This window comes from Podarcis liolepis (genome assembly GCF_965112155.1).
Source record: "Podarcis liolepis genome assembly, chromosome: 2".
NCBI classification, from domain to species: Eukaryota; Metazoa; Chordata; class Lepidosauria; order Squamata; family Lacertidae; genus Podarcis; species Podarcis liolepis.
The window spans coordinates 27,229,487-27,245,855 of record NC_139555.1 but is presented as its reverse complement, the minus strand read 5'-3'; the positions used below and the strand labels follow the sequence as shown (position 1 = coordinate 27,245,855).

General features: G+C 47.9%; 1 protein-coding gene across 13 annotated transcripts in view; it reads left to right on the top strand.

The window, feature by feature from the left end:
* Window positions 1-16,369, top strand: part of SDK2 (sidekick cell adhesion molecule 2) — a 346,988-nt gene that overhangs the window by 283,479 nt on the left and 47,140 nt on the right. For 10 of the 13 annotated variants that reach the window (XM_083489772.1, XM_083489781.1, XM_083489778.1 and 7 more), the window contains 9 exons: window positions 104-226; window positions 1,522-1,689; window positions 2,884-2,986; window positions 3,856-4,032; window positions 5,420-5,556; window positions 6,675-6,822; window positions 8,353-8,493; window positions 9,204-9,385; window positions 10,423-10,538. In XM_083489772.1, the coding sequence (XP_083345898.1) occupies window positions 104-226; window positions 1,522-1,689; window positions 2,884-2,986; window positions 3,856-4,032; window positions 5,420-5,556; window positions 6,675-6,822; window positions 8,353-8,493; window positions 9,204-9,385; window positions 10,423-10,538 (1,295 nt within the window). The remainder of the gene's footprint in view (window positions 1-103; window positions 227-1,521; window positions 1,690-2,883; window positions 2,987-3,855; window positions 4,033-5,419; window positions 5,557-6,674; window positions 6,823-8,352; window positions 8,494-9,203; window positions 9,386-10,422; window positions 10,539-16,369) is intronic. The other 3 variants (XM_083489771.1, XM_083489780.1, XM_083489775.1) reach the window with 1 other exon arrangement.

Here is a 16,369-nt window from a genome sequence, read left to right as displayed (position 1 = left end):
TGCAATAAAACATTACACATTAAAGTAACATTGTATTTGTGCTGACAGCTTGGCAATCTGTAACCCTTCCCATCTTCCTCCCCATCCTCCATCTTCACCACAGGCATTGCTCCCAACATAACCAAAGGGCCCCTGGACAGCACAGTAATTGATGGGATGGCTGTGGTACTCAGTTGCGAGACATCCGGGGCTCCCAGGCCAGCCATCACGTGGCAGAAAGGTAATGGTGAGTTGAGAAACTTTTCACTTCTTTTACAAAACCCTTCATAGGACCCAGGCATGGAATGAAATATCTTCAAAGAGGGGGGCATAACTCAGAGGTGGGACACATGCTTTGCTTCCAGAAGGCCCCAGGTTCTATTCCCAGCATCTCATGGATTTTTGAGGTGGTTTTTTTTTTAAAGAAAATGGCTCAGGTGGCAGCTGGTGGGAAAGAAAATTGCCCTGCCAGGCAGAGTAGTCATTAGTGGGCTGGAAGGACCGATTTCATATGCCTCCTTGTACCTTTGAAGCTGTGGATTTGAACCACTTATTATGGAACCCATATTAATATGCTTAACCAGGCACACTATGGACAAGCCCAGTGCTTGGAATGAACTAGTTCAGCTTAACGAATTAGTTCAAAAATATCTGAAATGAAGCTGAAAGCAGTTCCCCTAACTGCCAGGTGAGCGAATAAATGAAACAATTCATATTCCACTGTGTTTGTATTTTGATGTTTTCAAAATTATATTTGACACAGCAGCTTGTGACATTTTGGAGGCTAGAAGAAAAAAAATCCAAGAATAATTTGGGTGAACTCGAATTGAACTGTGACGTGAACATGGGCTCTCTAAATCCCTAAAAATCATGGTCCACAGCCACATTCACAAACAAGTCATATAAAGAAGGAACCTTTTCTTACACCTGCAGTTCCTTTCTCTTTTTGACTGGGAAAAGCTGAGGCAAAGCCATTGGAAGCAAGTAACCAGGGGTGGAGTTTGGTGCTATGGCATCCTAAGCTAGGCCAGAATTTGGCACACACACCCCAACCAGGCCTTGCAGGTCCTGGGCTGTGGGAAGGAGGCAAGAAGGCTCTGGTGGGGTCCTAGAGCCTTCCCATCTCCTCCCCAAAACTGGGCAGGTGCTAAATAGGCTTTAGGAAGGAGGTGGGGGGACTCTAAGACCCTGTCAGAGCCCTAACACCTCCTACCCCGTAACTGGGCAAGTGCTTACTGGGTGCCTTGTCCTCTTGGTGCTCAGTGCCCTAAACCACCTCTGCAAGTAATTGTAAGACGTACTCAAAGTATGGTGGCCAAACCACTTTATTTAGAACAAACACATGCATTCGGTATTAGAAAAGCCCACCAGAAATCTTATCTCCTCAGCAGCCTCAGGTTATATTATTTCTGGATTTCCTGAACTGGAACTGCTCCAGAATCCAATGAATTGGATCTCATAACACATGGACGGGATTATCTTAACATTATGGTTAACCTGCTGTTGTGAACCAGACAACAAACTCTGCTCTTTCCCATGCAGGCGAACGAATCCTGGCCAGCGGCTCCGTGCAACTTCCTCGTTTCACTCTGCTGGAGTCAGGAAGCCTCTTGATCAGTCCTACGCGGATCTCAGATGCTGGGAACTACATTTGTCTGGCTACCAACTCCCGGGGAGTCGATGAAGCATCAGCTGAGCTCGTCGTCTGGGGTAAGGTGCCCGCTGCCTCAGTTAGCATCCTGGCACGGGACCAGTCCGTGATCTTCCACGTTGTGTGCAGTTTAAATCTCGGTCGCATGTATTCGGGGTCTGTTGGTGCAATCAGACAAGTGCTTCGTTTTGTTAAGAAATGAAAGGGGGAGGGGGAGCTTCATCTCACAATCCGAGGAGGAGGCACGTGGACATGCATGGAAAACATACAGACTTTATTTTCCAGGGCAGTCTGCAGTGCAGCCAGGCAAGAGACTGGTGCAGTCTAAAATCAGTGGCATATGTGGCCTGTGGGCGTCAAATTGGTTTTGAGCACATATCCATCCCCCTTTAAAGCAGCTCTAACTTTGTGGAATAGAGAGATAGAAATAACGTCCACCGTGCTCCAGGTTGAAGTGAATCAGTGTCCCCTGCTGGCCCTATAGTAAATAATCCCCTGTAAGCGTCCAAACAAGCACGCTCTGGGAATCTGTGAGCAGGTATAGTTATCTATGTGTATGTGTGAGTGTGAGCAGGTGTTTATTTTTATCCTGCCTCCTGACCTAAAACTAGACCTTTATATGAAAGACGGTTTTACCTAGGCTGGTTCTCATGGTGATTGTCACATGAATTCTGCCATATATTAGCCTCTCCCCACTTCCTCTTTGCAGGTTCCCTAAATGTACACAGATAGTCAGGTATGTAGCTTGTGCCTGATGAAAAGGCCCTCTCTGTGGTAACTGACTAGCAATGGAGGTTTCGGACTGACCCTGGACATGGGAGGGAATATGCATGGGTATTTGTTCAGAACCAGCAATCTCTCCAGCATGGGAGTGGGAGGAGGGGAACACTTGAATTTGGAGCTGTGAAACACCGCTTCTTCTAGTTTTACTCACCAAAGTCTGGTCTGTACCACATGATATATGAGGAGCAGGAAGTGGGGTCTCCTGCCGTACAGCAAAGGGGTTGAACTAGATGGTATTTAGCCCCCTTTCAAATCAGTCATGTTTTGAGTCCATTATTAGATGATCTCACACTCTTATGATAATTGCAGTTGACGCACGTGATTCTGCGGCTTCCTGCTGGTCTCACGCACAAGGAAGCGTTTATCTGTTGAAGTTAGCAGGCCCAAGCGTTGACCTCTGGCATGGCACAGCAATGGCTGGTTCGGTTTCTGATTATGTCTGAGTGCCTCCTGTCTCTCTGCATCTACAGCCCGGACTCGCATCACCAGTCCTCCTCAGGATCAAAGTGTCATCAAAGGCACCAAGGCTTCCATGACTTGTGGAGTGACCCATGACCCCAGAGTGGTAGTCAGGTATGTGGTGGTACCTATCCCATCAGGGGTGAAACAAGTGGGAAAGTTTTTGGAGTACAACTTGGGGAAGTAGAGTTGGAGAGGGAAAGGCAAGGCAGTCTGGTTAGAGATGGGTTGCATGGACTAAAAATGCCTTTGTTTGAGTATTTCCTGTTAGAGAGGAATAATCTCCTGGCATCTGCTAAACATGGATTTGCACAAGTTTCAGCCGCTTCGTACGTTTTAAGCTCTTGGGAAGTGGCCAGCATCTTTGTAACCTGAGAGCACCCAGGTTTGCATTCAACTAAAAAGCATGTCTGAAATGCACACTCAAGTATGACAGTGTTGCAAAGCCAGCAGTCTTCCAGCCACTTCTGTCTATGTGCCTCAAAAACACTTACAGGGAAAGGTAATGCGAGGAGAACCTGTGCAAAATCGTGGGCCCACATTGCCACCTGGTGCCTGGCTTAGTGACGGTGCTGAGATTAAAACTGCTGTGATCCCTCTTTGGCATGAAGGAAGACAGCCGTTGCAAACATTTGTCTTGGACTCCAACTGTGTTATAATGGCAGAGGTGTTGGTGCTGAAAAGGCCAGGTGTCCGTAAGGCAGGACCTTGTGTGTGCCCTGCATCATTAAAAAGTAATAGCCATTCTGTGCTGAGGAAAACTGAATTCTGCAACCAGTATCCATGATGCACATATTTGCTTTAGAAGCAAGAAAGAACTGTTTCAGTTGCAGTCAGCTCTGAAGCAGGAGGGGCTTATAGTCCTGCGGTGTGTGGCTTCGGTGAACTGGGACTCATGAGTACTAGGGAAGCAGAGAGAGGTATTGGTTTTTGGTGAGAGGTAGAATAACCTGGGTCACCTTGGCCCTGCCTTTTCTCCCTAGATACATGTGGGAAAAGGATGGTGCAGCACTGAACGTGGAGAACGTAGCTCGCATGAGGCTGGACGGCACGGGCACCCTCCATATTGCCCAGACCTGGTCAGGTGACATTGGCACCTACACTTGCCGTGTGGTTTCTGCTGGGGGCAACGATTCTCGGAGTGCTCACCTGCGAGTCCGGTAAGGATCAACCGTTGAAGGCAGGCATTGGGAACTACTAAAGACCGGGAAGGACGGACCACATAGCATGGTGCATGAATAAGAAGGAGGGGGTGAAGTGTCACCCAACAGGTGACAACAGGTTCTCACAAGACCACAGTGAATGATGCACCCGTATTGATCTAAATGTTACAGGAATCGTCCAGCCACAAACTGAGCACAGGTGAACTGTTCGCCCAACTTCTTGGGCTCTCCATAAGTTCTCTCTTTCTTGATTAGGATCCATGCTGTTAAACCCCAGATAAACCCAGACCCCAAGTTCCTCCCATGCCCTGCAAACCATTTGTACATTCAAGTATCCCTCATTTGAATGCCCAGCAACACAGAAGTAGCTTTAGTGTAGCTTAGTCCCTTACCACAGACATGCATGTGCAAATAACCTGATTGTGCAAGTCTTCCCAGCCACGGGGCCACCTATTCCCATGCACCCTTGAAGTGTGGGATCACACACCACATTGAAGCAGATCCCACATGACTTGGTGTGCATGTGTGTGTCAAAGAGGAAGTGAGTGTGCAAGCCCTTCCGACCTGGAAACTGGGGTATTGTTCTTACTCCCCCCCACAGGTGCTATTATGGAAAAAACATGGCACTGTGGCCGAAATTCCCATCTTACTTCCCACAATGCCACTTTGAACCACTGGAATATTTTGTGTGTGTGTCTGCTGTCCATCCATACCATATGATGTAGCAAGATGCCTGCAACCGGCTCCTAGGGAGTCCTGAGCTGCTGCCTGCAATATGCAGAAATTAGTCACAGGGCCCAGCACGGTTAATGCACAAAGCGGCTTGGTGTCCCTGGGATGATGTGGTGCACCATGCCATCCTTTTGGCTGCAGCAGCGCTGCTGCTTGCCAGAATGAGGTGTTGCCGTGAGGCAGCAAGGATGGGAGAGAACAGCGTTGGGGGTGACCAGGCATATGCATGCTTATGGGCATCATCAACCCAGTGCCAACTAAGGGCTCGTCCACAGTATGGGTCCAAGAGCTTTTCCACGTGCCCCGTGCTTTCTAGGCAAGGATCCAAGTGGATTTTTGTTTGTCCCGCCGCTTTCCCCAGGAAAACTTGCTGTTTATCCGCGGAAAAGCCGACTGGTGTTTATCCCGATTCAGCTGTAAACAGCAGGCTTTCCCAGGGGAAAGCGGCAGAATGAGCCATCGCTGTTTCTCTTCCCCATCCCAGTGAGCAGCAGTTGCCACCACAACCAGGAGGGCAGCAGGGGACAGCCCTGTGACTGCCTGAGACTCTCTCCAAACAGCTTCGCTTTCTGAAGGGGTAGTGTTCTGTCTTTGGGGCTCTCCGGTTGTGACAGCCTCTATAATAGGCTTATTCTGTCGTTATCCTCATCAGACAGCTCCCGCATGCACCAGAAAACCCCATTGCCATGCTGAGCACTGCAGAGAAGCGAGCGATCAACCTGACATGGACCAAACCCTTTGATGGGAACAGCCCGCTGCTTCGTTACATTCTCGAGGTCTCCGAGAACAGTAAGGCACTGCATATTCCTAACTATATTGAGATCTTGGGTGCAGCGAGAGAAGCCAGCCCCATGGCCTTGGGGCTGAGTCTCATGTACATTCACAAAAAGGGTGGCATTGTGGTTTAAATCACTAAGGCTCTTGGGCTTGCTGATCAGAAGGTCGTGGTTCAAATCCCCGCGACCGGGCGAGCTCCCATTGCTCTGTTCCAGCTCCTGCCAACCTAGCAGTTCGAAAGCATACCAGTGCAAGTAGATAAACAGATACTGCTGTGGCGGGAAGGTAAACTGCATTTCCGTGCGCTCTGGTTTCCATCATGGTGTTCCATTGCGCCAGAAGCGCATGCATTGTGCAAGAAGTGCAGAAGTCATGTTGGCCAGCTGACCTGGAATGTTCTCTGTGGACAAACACCATCTCCTTCTGCCTGAAAGCGAGATGAGCGTCACACCCCATAGTTGCCTTTGACTGGGCTTAATCGGCCAGGGGTCCTTTACCTGTACCTTTTTTACATTCACAATGTGGTCTGAGGGAGACTGGGTGGAGTGGGAGGCAAATGCAGTAGTAGATGCAGAGCATCGGAGTTCTGTGGTGGCTCTTATGAAGACTTAATTCCAAGGACTTTCCCACAATGCAATTTATCACACCTCAGCTATTTGTGGCGTTACGTTCTCAAGGCTTATATACCTCATTTGCTTCAGATTGCTGCTGAATTGCAAGTGAGCTTGTGTATGCAGTAGGGGGTTATCCAGTGCCTTTCCTTTATCCTGCCCCATTGCTGCCAAACTCTGACAATGTGATTTCATTCCTCGACAAACCAAAACTGCCTAGTTTTGTAAATCATTTTGAGGTTGTTGGGTGGTGGGTTGTTGCAGCAATGGTCTTTTGGGTGCAACTGGAATCAGAATAGGCTCCTGGCTTCCAATTTAGTGGGACATCAGGTTTGGGGGCTTCCTCCTCTAATTCTGTGTTGTTCTGGGCAAAACCCAGGCCAGGAGACTCCTTCCTGCACAGAGGAACTTAACATAGAGACCAGGAAGTGAATAGTAAGAATAGGTGGACTCCAGCCCTCATCACTTTCTCCCATATTGCTCCTTTACCTCCCCGCTGCTTTCCTCTGTGCCTGGCAGATGCTCCCTGGACAGTGCTCATGGCCAGCGTGGACCCTGAAGTGACCTCAGTGCTGGTGAGAGGGTTGGTCCCTGCCCGCTCATACCAATTCCGGCTATGCGCCGTCAATGATGTGGGCAAAGGCCAGTTCAGCAAGGACACCGAGAGGTGAGGTGGGCACATCTTAGATGGGGGACGGACGGACCAGTGTTTGGTTTAATTGCAGGGGTTGGGTGATGGTGGGGTTGGGAATGGGAATGGAGCTGAAGATGATCTGGTGTGTCTGTGCTGAGCCTTAGTTTGTGGAGAGAGCCAAACATAATTTGGGTAGGTGGGCATTGGGGGTTAGTGTCCTGTTTCCCACCACCATGATCCTGGGTCTATCATCTTGGGGTCAAGAGGTCACCACCATTCCTCCTCATCTAGCCAGTCCCTAAGAGGTGGAGAGAGAGATTATTGGGTCGTAATTGTTTTTTTTATTAAGCATTTTGAGTTTTATTGTGCATTTTGAGTTTTATTATATTGTGATTATATGTTGTCAGCCACCCTGAAATCTCCAGGTATAGTGGTGCCCCGCAAGACGAATGCCTCGCAAGATGGAAAACCCGCTAGACGAAAGGGTTTTCCGTTTTTGAGCTGCTTCGCAAAACGATTTTCCCTATGGGCTTGCTTTGCAAGACGAAAACGTCTTGCGAGTGTTCCGATTTTCTTTCGCTTCCCCCCCCTTTTTCTAAGCCGCTAAGCCGCTAATAGCCTTTTAGCCGCTAATCCGCTAAGCTTTTAATAGCCGCTAAGCCTTTAATAGCCGCTAAACCACTAATAGCGCTAATCCGCTAAGCCGCTAATAGGGTTGCTTCGCAAGACAAAAAAACCGCTAGACGAAGAGACTCGCGGAACGGATTAATTTCGTCTTGCGAGGCACCACTGTATTGGGTGGTATAACAATCAAAATAATCATAATAATACGTTTCAGCTGTGGGTTAAACCACAGAGCCTAGGGCTTGCCGATCAGAAGGTTGGCAGTTCGAATCCCTGCAATGTAGTGAGCTCCCCTTGCTCGGTCCCTGCTCCTGCCAACCTAGCAGTTCGAAAGCATGTCAAAGTGCAAGTAGATAAATAGGTACTGCTCTGGCGGGAAGGTAAACGGCATTTCCGTGCACTGCTCTGGTTCGCCAGAAGCGGCTTAGTCATGCTGGCCACATGACCCAGAAGCTGTACGCCGGCTCCCTCGGCCAATAAAGCGAGATGAGCCCCGCAACCCCAGAGTGGCCATGCCTGGACCTAATGGTCAGGGGTCCCTTTACCTTTACCTTATGTAGTGAATGGGTAAATGTGGCTGGAAAAGGGACCACCTGAGTAAAGTGTGGCCTCAGAGCTTGGTGGTTTGTGCACAAAGGAGTGGTCTGGCAAGATGGTGAAACTTAGCTTGTTATCATCTATTCATCCAGTACACAAAGAGCTTAGCATGACTAATTATCTGCTTTCTTCAGTGTTTAAAAGAGGGTTTGATGCAAACCAATGTGCACATAGTGAGAAGTGGCTATTTGAGAAGCGGCACCGGATATTGTCTTGGCACATGCCGTGGCACGGCTGGGTTGGGCATTGTTTGGCAAGGACAAGCTGACATAGCTTTGAGAGTCTAGCCTACCTTCCAACCATCCCTGAAACATGCCTCCGTTGTTACCTTCGCTTTGCCAGGGTTTCCCTCCCAGAGGAACCACCCACTGCTCCTCCTCAGAATGTCATTGCCAGTGGCCGAACCAACCAGTCCATCATGATCCAGTGGCAGCCGCCGCCTGAAAACCACCAAAATGGCATTCTCAAGGGCTACATCATCAGGTGGGTGAGCATAGCATCCAGGTTTCCACCCTACCATCTCTAGGTGGATAGACCTCCGTCTCAGACAATGGAATTGCTGGCGATCCTATTGGAATGTGTCCGACTTCAGGGAACTGGCTTCCTCCCCCTGTGGCAGTAGATAAACAGAACAAAGGAAAAGGAATCTTCTTACCAGTTAGAAACTTTAATAATCACAGTGAGAGAACAAAGAACCCATCTCCTAGAAATGGTGGTGCTCCCAGTTAAGAATCCCACCCCCTTACGTCCCTATTAATCCACATCACGTCTACTTCTTGTAATCTGAGCTTGTCCCCTCTGTGCTTTGTGTGCTTTCTGTTCTGCCACTTTCTCAGCTCTTCTTGACCTTGGGCTGAGCGGAATCGTTCGAGACAGTGAATCTGTTAACCCTCTCTCTCCCAGTGTTTCTTTTCCTAGCTGTTCCCCATCCAGTATTTCCCAGCTTCTGCCTTCTGAACTATGTCCCTCTGCAAACCATAGTTCCAAATCTATACTGTCCTCCTGCTCCTGGGAAGCAGGGGGAGGGGTGGCTCCCACCATTCCTCCTCAGTGCAGCCCTCCTCAGCACAGTCCCTGAGAGAATGCTTCACTGCCAGGTCTGAAACTGGAAAAGCAGGAAGTTGTTGCCATATGGTTTGAAAGATCCCTGCTGATGGCATCGGTTCTGACCTGGCCTCTTGTCCCTTCCCCAGATTTTGCCTGGCTGGCCTGCCTGTCGGCTATCAGTTCAGAAACATCACCAACGCTGACGTCAACAACCTGCTGCTTGAGGACCTGATCATTTGGACCAACTACGAGATTGAAGTGGCTGCATACAACAGTGCTGGGCTGGGTGTCTACAGCGCCAAAGTCACAGAGTGGACCCTCCAGGGTGGTAAGTTGCAGTACTAGGATGTGGGAGGTGGGGCTGGGGAGATGAGAACACAGATTAATGTGGCCCCAGAGTGGCTCCATAGACCCAAGAAGATTAGAAAGGGAGGTATACTGGGCCTATACACACACACACACACACACACACACACACACACACACACACTCCTATTGCAGGGGCTGAATCTTGGTATGTTTTTAAGAGTTCAGGACACTGCTGGTAGCAGGCTCACGCAAGAGTTCCTGTTATTTTTATTTATTGACTCTGGGTGGGATTCACCTTACAAGCTTGTGCAGTAGGGTTCCCCCCTCTCTTCTTACCCCATACCTCCCCAAATTGGCTCTGGGGGTGGCCAGGAGAACCCACAGAAGAGCGTGGAGAGGGAGGGGTGATATTTCCATTTGGCAAGCTGATATCCTTGCACAGACGGAAAGCTTGTCATAGAATGACATTGAATTCCACCATATATTTTATCCTGTTTTTCCCCAACTCTTGTCTCCCCAAAAGGATCACATCAATAAGGGAGGGGATGGGGAGGCAGAGTGCTTGCCATCAAATTGGAAAGACAAGATGCAGAAAGGAAGGGGAGTAGACAAGGAAGGGTTGGGGGGGGATCAGTTCTCTTAAAGCCAGGGAAAATTGCTGAGAAGCAACTATTATTATTATTATTAGTAGTAGTAGTAGTAGTAGTAGTAGTAGTAGTAGTAGTAGTTTATACCCCACCTTTTTTCCCTGATGGGACCCAAGGCAGCTTACAGATTTTTTAAAAAAATTACTAAAAACACAAAAACAATCATTTTGTTATTATTATTAAACATGGATGGGTTTAAAACCTATATAAAATCTACTGAAACCATACAAGTAATTACAATAAAACCAGCAGGGCACCGTTCCTTTGGCCAACGGATGGGGCCAGAGCATCCCTTCTTCATTAGATTAGCATCACAGGTAGAACGAGAGCAGGTGGTGTCAGCAGCAGTGCTTTCCATGCTTCCACCTGTTCATACTGAGGCACCTCCTTTAAACTTGCCCTCCCACAGTGCCCACCGTATCCCCGGGCAACGTGCAGGCCGAGGCCACCAATTCCACCACCATCCGCTTCACCTGGAACCCACCCAGTCCCCAGTTCGTCAACGGCATCAACCAAGGCTACAAGGTAAGACGGGTTGGGACGAGAAGGAGAAGCCGCTTCTCCTCTAAGCCTAGGGCTGTAGCAAGCTACCCCAATGCTCCCTGGATGCTTAGGAAGCAGAGGCGTGGCTGTTTTATCCGTAGGTCCCGGGATTAAGCAATGTACGGAGGTAAGTGGTGATGTGGACGAGCTGCAACATCAGTAAGCGGGTAGTTCTTTTGTCTCAGCGAGGCTAAATAGGTCCACATTGGTGTGAGATCGCGGGCCCCATGTGGCTCTCTTCCCTCCACAAGCAGCATTTAAACAAGAAAGGAATCTGTACTCCTCATTCCCTCTTTGCCTTGAAGCTCTGTAGTTCCACGGCCTCCCATTAGGAAGGGCTGAGTGCTCCCGCTGGTTCCTGTCTGCACTTCGCTCTGCCTCTTTTCATTACCTAGTTTGGGGCCGTTAATCATTGCACGGGGTTGTTCCTGGGCCAGCCAATTACTGTGGCCGTGTCCGTAAATCTCCCATGCAGAGGCCTTCCGAGGCTTTCCTACCTTGCTTGTCACGGCGCAGATTAACAGGGGGTACGGGACTTGGCTAACACAAAGTATGAAATCACGTAGCCCCTCCTCTCCCTAAACAACCATATCTGTATCAGGTCCAGTCCCCCGCAAGCAGCCAGGAAGCAGGCCTGCAAAAAACGTATAGTTGCTCCCACTCTGTTTTCTGTCATCGCTTAGCTGGCTGTAAAACACCAATTAAATGATGTAATTCCATAGTTAGCGGCTATAATAAACTGGTATCCTTTATATGAACCAATTATCTGTGGGGCCGCCGTTTCGGCGTTATGCACTGCAGGAAGCTACTGCACCCAAGTGCTCCAAACTGAAATGGCAACTTGATTTGCAAAGCAAGAGAGTTTATGCCACTGCTTTCCTTGATGAAGCATCGCTGTATTTGATTTGATCAGTGCAGTCAATGGTATTTAAGCCCCCAGTTCCATATTTCCATGCATTTTGGATGATCCTCTTAGCTGACTGTTATTTCATAATCAGTCCATTTAAAACAAGATTCTACTTAATTCTTTTTCTATTAGAATGGTTATTATCATTGCTTCAAGCTTGTCTATTAAAATATATTTACTAAGATATTATACTTATAGGGGAGCCTCGCCTTGTTCGCTCAGTTCCAAATTGTAATTAATTCAAATTTGCATTAATTAAATTGAATTAAAACTTGTTTCTTAATCTACTCCAAAGAAGTTCAGGAATTTAATTGCTGCCAAACGAGATAACCAACGTTAAGAAGGATACTTAACATACTTATTAAATGCCACTTAGTATTTTTGATTAGTATTTTTGGAGGCCTAATTAGTATCTAATTAACTTGCTATAGGCTATCTCGCACTGTGCCAATTAAACACCCAAACATCCTTGAATGTAACACCATGCCAAAGTAGCTGATTATGCATTGTTATCAGTGTCAGTTAATCAGCCAGCTTGTGTTGAATATTGTTTTGGATGCATAAGTACATACACTTATTAAAACTCAGCTATTCCTTTCTCCTCCTCCCCGCCCCCCATTAATTGATACTTAATCAACACCAAATAAAAGAGAGGATATGAATGGAGCAATTTAAGCACTAGCTGTTACACCTAAACGCTCTCAGATTTATTTATTTTTCACCAAGTGGTCTTACCTTTAACCCTTTATAGAGTAGCCCTCTTATCAGGCCCTGTGCTTGATAGTCCTTATGTCATCCATCTGAGACAAAGGCCGCTGTTTTCATTTTAAAAATTAGCAACCACTTCTGGGCTGTATAGTGACGTGACCAGATTTTTTCCAATGAATCTGGGGACACTTCAACTTCCTACTAAATAGATGGATTTTGTCAGGGGACTTATTTGTAAATCTGGGGACTGTCCCCAGGAAACGGGGACGTCTGGTAACCTTACTGTGTAGGGGTTCCTTTAACGTCAAAGGAGAACACTCTAATTTCTTGATGGTCAAGGAGCTATAGGGCCCAAGCTACTCTTGCTGGCCAGGGCGAAAGGTGGGGATGCAAATCTCAGCCCTGCCTCCAGAATGCCCCGTTTCTTGACATCCCACAAGCTGCCACATCCTTCAGGCCGTAGTTTGACTTGCCCACTGTTTTGACAGGTGAAACAGGCAGGGCTGGCTGAAGACATTTTGGCAGCTGAGGTGAACCACAAAATGGTGCCACTTCTTTAAGGGAAGAAGGAGTGACTGAAGATCTACATCAGGAGCAGGGAGAATAAAGATCTACATTGGGATCTTTTCACCCCATGGATCGTGCCCCCCAGGAGCAGCAAGTGTTGCACCAGCAGACTGACTCCTCACAGGCAGACAGGTGCAGGGACACCTCCACCCAGTGCAACCCTCCCTCCCGCAGCAAAGTGTAAAAGGGGTTCAGATTGCAGCCTCAGCTTTGCAAAGAGTGACTACATTTTCCTGAGAAAGGGAGGGTAAAGCACAAGCCTCAGTATCGGTTTATTCTTTGAGTATTTGTTTTGTTGTCCTGAACAATTTGGAGGAAGAAGGATATATGCAATGAATAAAAAGTGCAGCGCATGGTTTTTCTCTCACAGCCTCTCACTTTTGTGAGAGAGAAAACAGGTTCTGCTTCCCAACACCAAAAGTGAAAAATGACTGGTGGCAGAACCGGACAGCGTTTAAGCTGCTTTTTAAAAAATCCTGGCTCCTTCTTCTTCTCCTTTAATTGGTTACCCACGTAGGCCAGCCTTTCAAATTCAGTCCCTTCCAGGTCTCTGAGGAAAGAAATCGCTCTCGGTGCATAGCCGATCCCCTAGCCCTTCAGCACACACCTGTGCTTCAGAGAAACAATCAGCCGCCTTTAATCCCAGCAAGTTTCCCCCTTTATGTCTTTGAAGCGGCGCAGCCGAAGGGGAAAAAAAGATCAGAGGAGCTGAAAGCCATAGAAGAGGATGGTTAAAACCCCATGTGGATCCCACGCTTCCCTTTTGAGTAATAGCGCAGTAGGGATTAAGGTCAGGATTGTTAAACATGCTTGTACAAGTCTAGGTCCAGCCAAAGCCACATGGGCACTACATGTATGTTCATCCATCACCTGCCAGCTGGTCTAGGGTGCTAATGTCTGTCAGGGATGAAGGGAGATGTCTTGGCCTCAAGAACCAAGTGCTTTCAGCCTACAAATACTCCCATTTACAATATAGTTGAATGGTCAGCTATAAGGCCATACATTTACAGGAGCCCATACATTTGCACCTGTCTCACTGTTTCAGCTTCAGTAAGGACTATACCAAGATGCTACTTAGAAGAACCTACTTTTTTGGCAGTGCCTACTCTGCCCGGTGAACAACAGAGGAGTAAAGGGAGCCAGACAGGTCTGGTATGCCCTGCCTGCTGCAGCTGGGCACCCTCTCTGGTGGGTGCCATTGCAGGCTGGCATTACCCAGATGTGGGAAGTCCCAGGGACTGTTTCCCAGGCAGAAAAGGAAGCCTCTGGGTGGAGCTTGCTGCCTGGACAATTGGTCCTGCCCACTCACCTCATCAGCGAATCACAAGTAGACATGGGCTCCCCACGCCTCCAGTATAGGCACTGTGGCTTGCTCTGCAAACACTTTTTGCTGGATCTTTGCCTTTTGCTTTGGAGCATGTGGCTCACCATGTAACCAAGTCCAGAATACTTGCTGTAGGGGGAAAGTAGGGAGGCAGAGCAAGGCCATCCATGCCTTGGAGGTGCAAATAGGTCCCTTAAGTTATACAGTGGTACCTCGGCTTACAGACGCTTCAGGTTACAGGTGCTTTAGGTTACAGACTCCGCTACCCAGAAATAGTACCTTGGGTTAAGAACTTTGCTTCAGGATGAGAACAAAAATCGTGTGGCTGTGGCAGCGGGAGGCCCCATTAGCTAAAGTGGTACCTCAGGTTAAGAACAGTTTCAGGAACAGACCTCCAGAATGAATTAAGTTCTTAACCCGAGGTACCACAGTATTACGAATGGTGTGTCCTCAAAATCCTTACTCTGCACTGCATCCCACAAGAAAACCTGAAAAGCATGGCATAGCAGGTGACTGGAAGGACTTTAGTTGTTTAAAATATCTGTTCAGGACTAGAGACTAACATGGTTTTAGCGCTCGTCTTGCTGTTGGGCTATGCCGTACTGCTGGCACTAGACAACAAAATTATTGTTGGCAAATGAAAAGCAACAGCTATTATGGACACAATTTATTAAACGCCTCGACAATGACACTGATTGTTGAGATGAATGCACCAACACTTGTGTTTACACCTTAGGGCTGCAGCACTAAGAATAGCAACTTGGATTACTGAACAAAAACGTCTATAAGAATCAATTGCTTCTTTCTTTCTTACTTGCACCCCCCACCCCCAACCTATAATTTTATTTTATTTTACTTTTTTATCCCTGAACTTGGGTAAAAAGAATGAGTGGGTCAGTTTCGCTTGGCAATTTCTTCCAAGCATTTGCTGTAATGACTATGTTGCTGGGGACATTTCAAAAACAAAGGATATAATAGCTCTTTGTCTTTCTTCCTTCAAGGGGAAAAAAGGAACCAACCAAAAGAAGAAAAAAACCACCTTGCAGAAATAATATTTCTGTTTACAGAACTTGCAATTTCATCCACATACCCTGTAGTTTTGCCTACCCAGGGCAGAGCAATTCTGTACCCCGGTTGTGCAGGGGACGAGAATATGCCACTCAAGGGAAAATCCCAAAATGGTAAATACATCTCCCACCTAGAAGGGGGGGTGTCAGTGATGACACCCACACACAGAAGGAGCAAGTGAACACAGAGCGCCCAAATGCCTCTGTATCACCACATGCACAAAACAATCCTGACCCCAGAGGCACAGGCAGCAACAATTCCACTACTCCAGTCCCTGGGCAATTCACCACACTGTTCCTTTCTGCCCATTTTGCAAAAGGGAAGAAGCAGAGTCTCTGCAACACAGCACCCCTATGGCTTCCCATGCAGAATGTTTGCAGGCAGCACATAGAGTCCTCTGCAGTTATGGGTGCTTCCAGACTGTCACTGTTTTGGGATGGGATTCAGTCCCATCATGGCAAATTCTGGCTCCACGGTTGTCAGGGAACTGACATCGGAGCCTGAGTCGGAGGGAAGGCTCTCAAATGATGCTGGAGAAGGGCCAAGCAGGGAGAGAGGCAGTTCAGCAGAGGGGGAAGCAAATCAACGTTACACCAGGGATAAAGGGGGGCAGATGGGGGAATCGGCGAGAGGGCTCCAGGACTCTTCACTGGACACCAGCGGGGAGAGCACGGGTCCTCCACTACCCACGCCCTCCCTGCGCAGAAGACTTCCACGCAGAGAGAGTAGGAGGAGACTGGGAGTCAAACAACTTTTATGTTGGAAGAGGTTTAAGAAACGCCCACTGACGGATTCTGCTAGCGACTGAGGCAGCCACGAATTGAAGGGCTGTCCAGACAGAAAGGTTTAACAAGATAACATAGCCAGGAGAGGCGGCAACTTATGCACAAGCAACCCCATACCCACACTACAACGGTTAAAGGATGTGAGGTGGTGGTGAATTGGCTCTCCTCTTTGGGAGGAAGGAAAGGTGGTTTCACCAGTATAATTGAGACGGTTTTCACATAAAGCAGTGGGAGAGGGAATATGAGAGACTGCTGCAGCAGTTGCACCTTGTAGCATGGTTAGGGTTGCCACATTTTGAAGAGCAAAAAAGAGGACACATTTGCCGACTTCTACTTTTAACTGAATCACTATGACGACACTCATTTTACATACCCATGAAAAAGAGGACATGTCCGGGTAAAAGAGGATATTATGGCAACCCTAGATTGGCCTCTTTTCTTGCTTTCCTGTTTG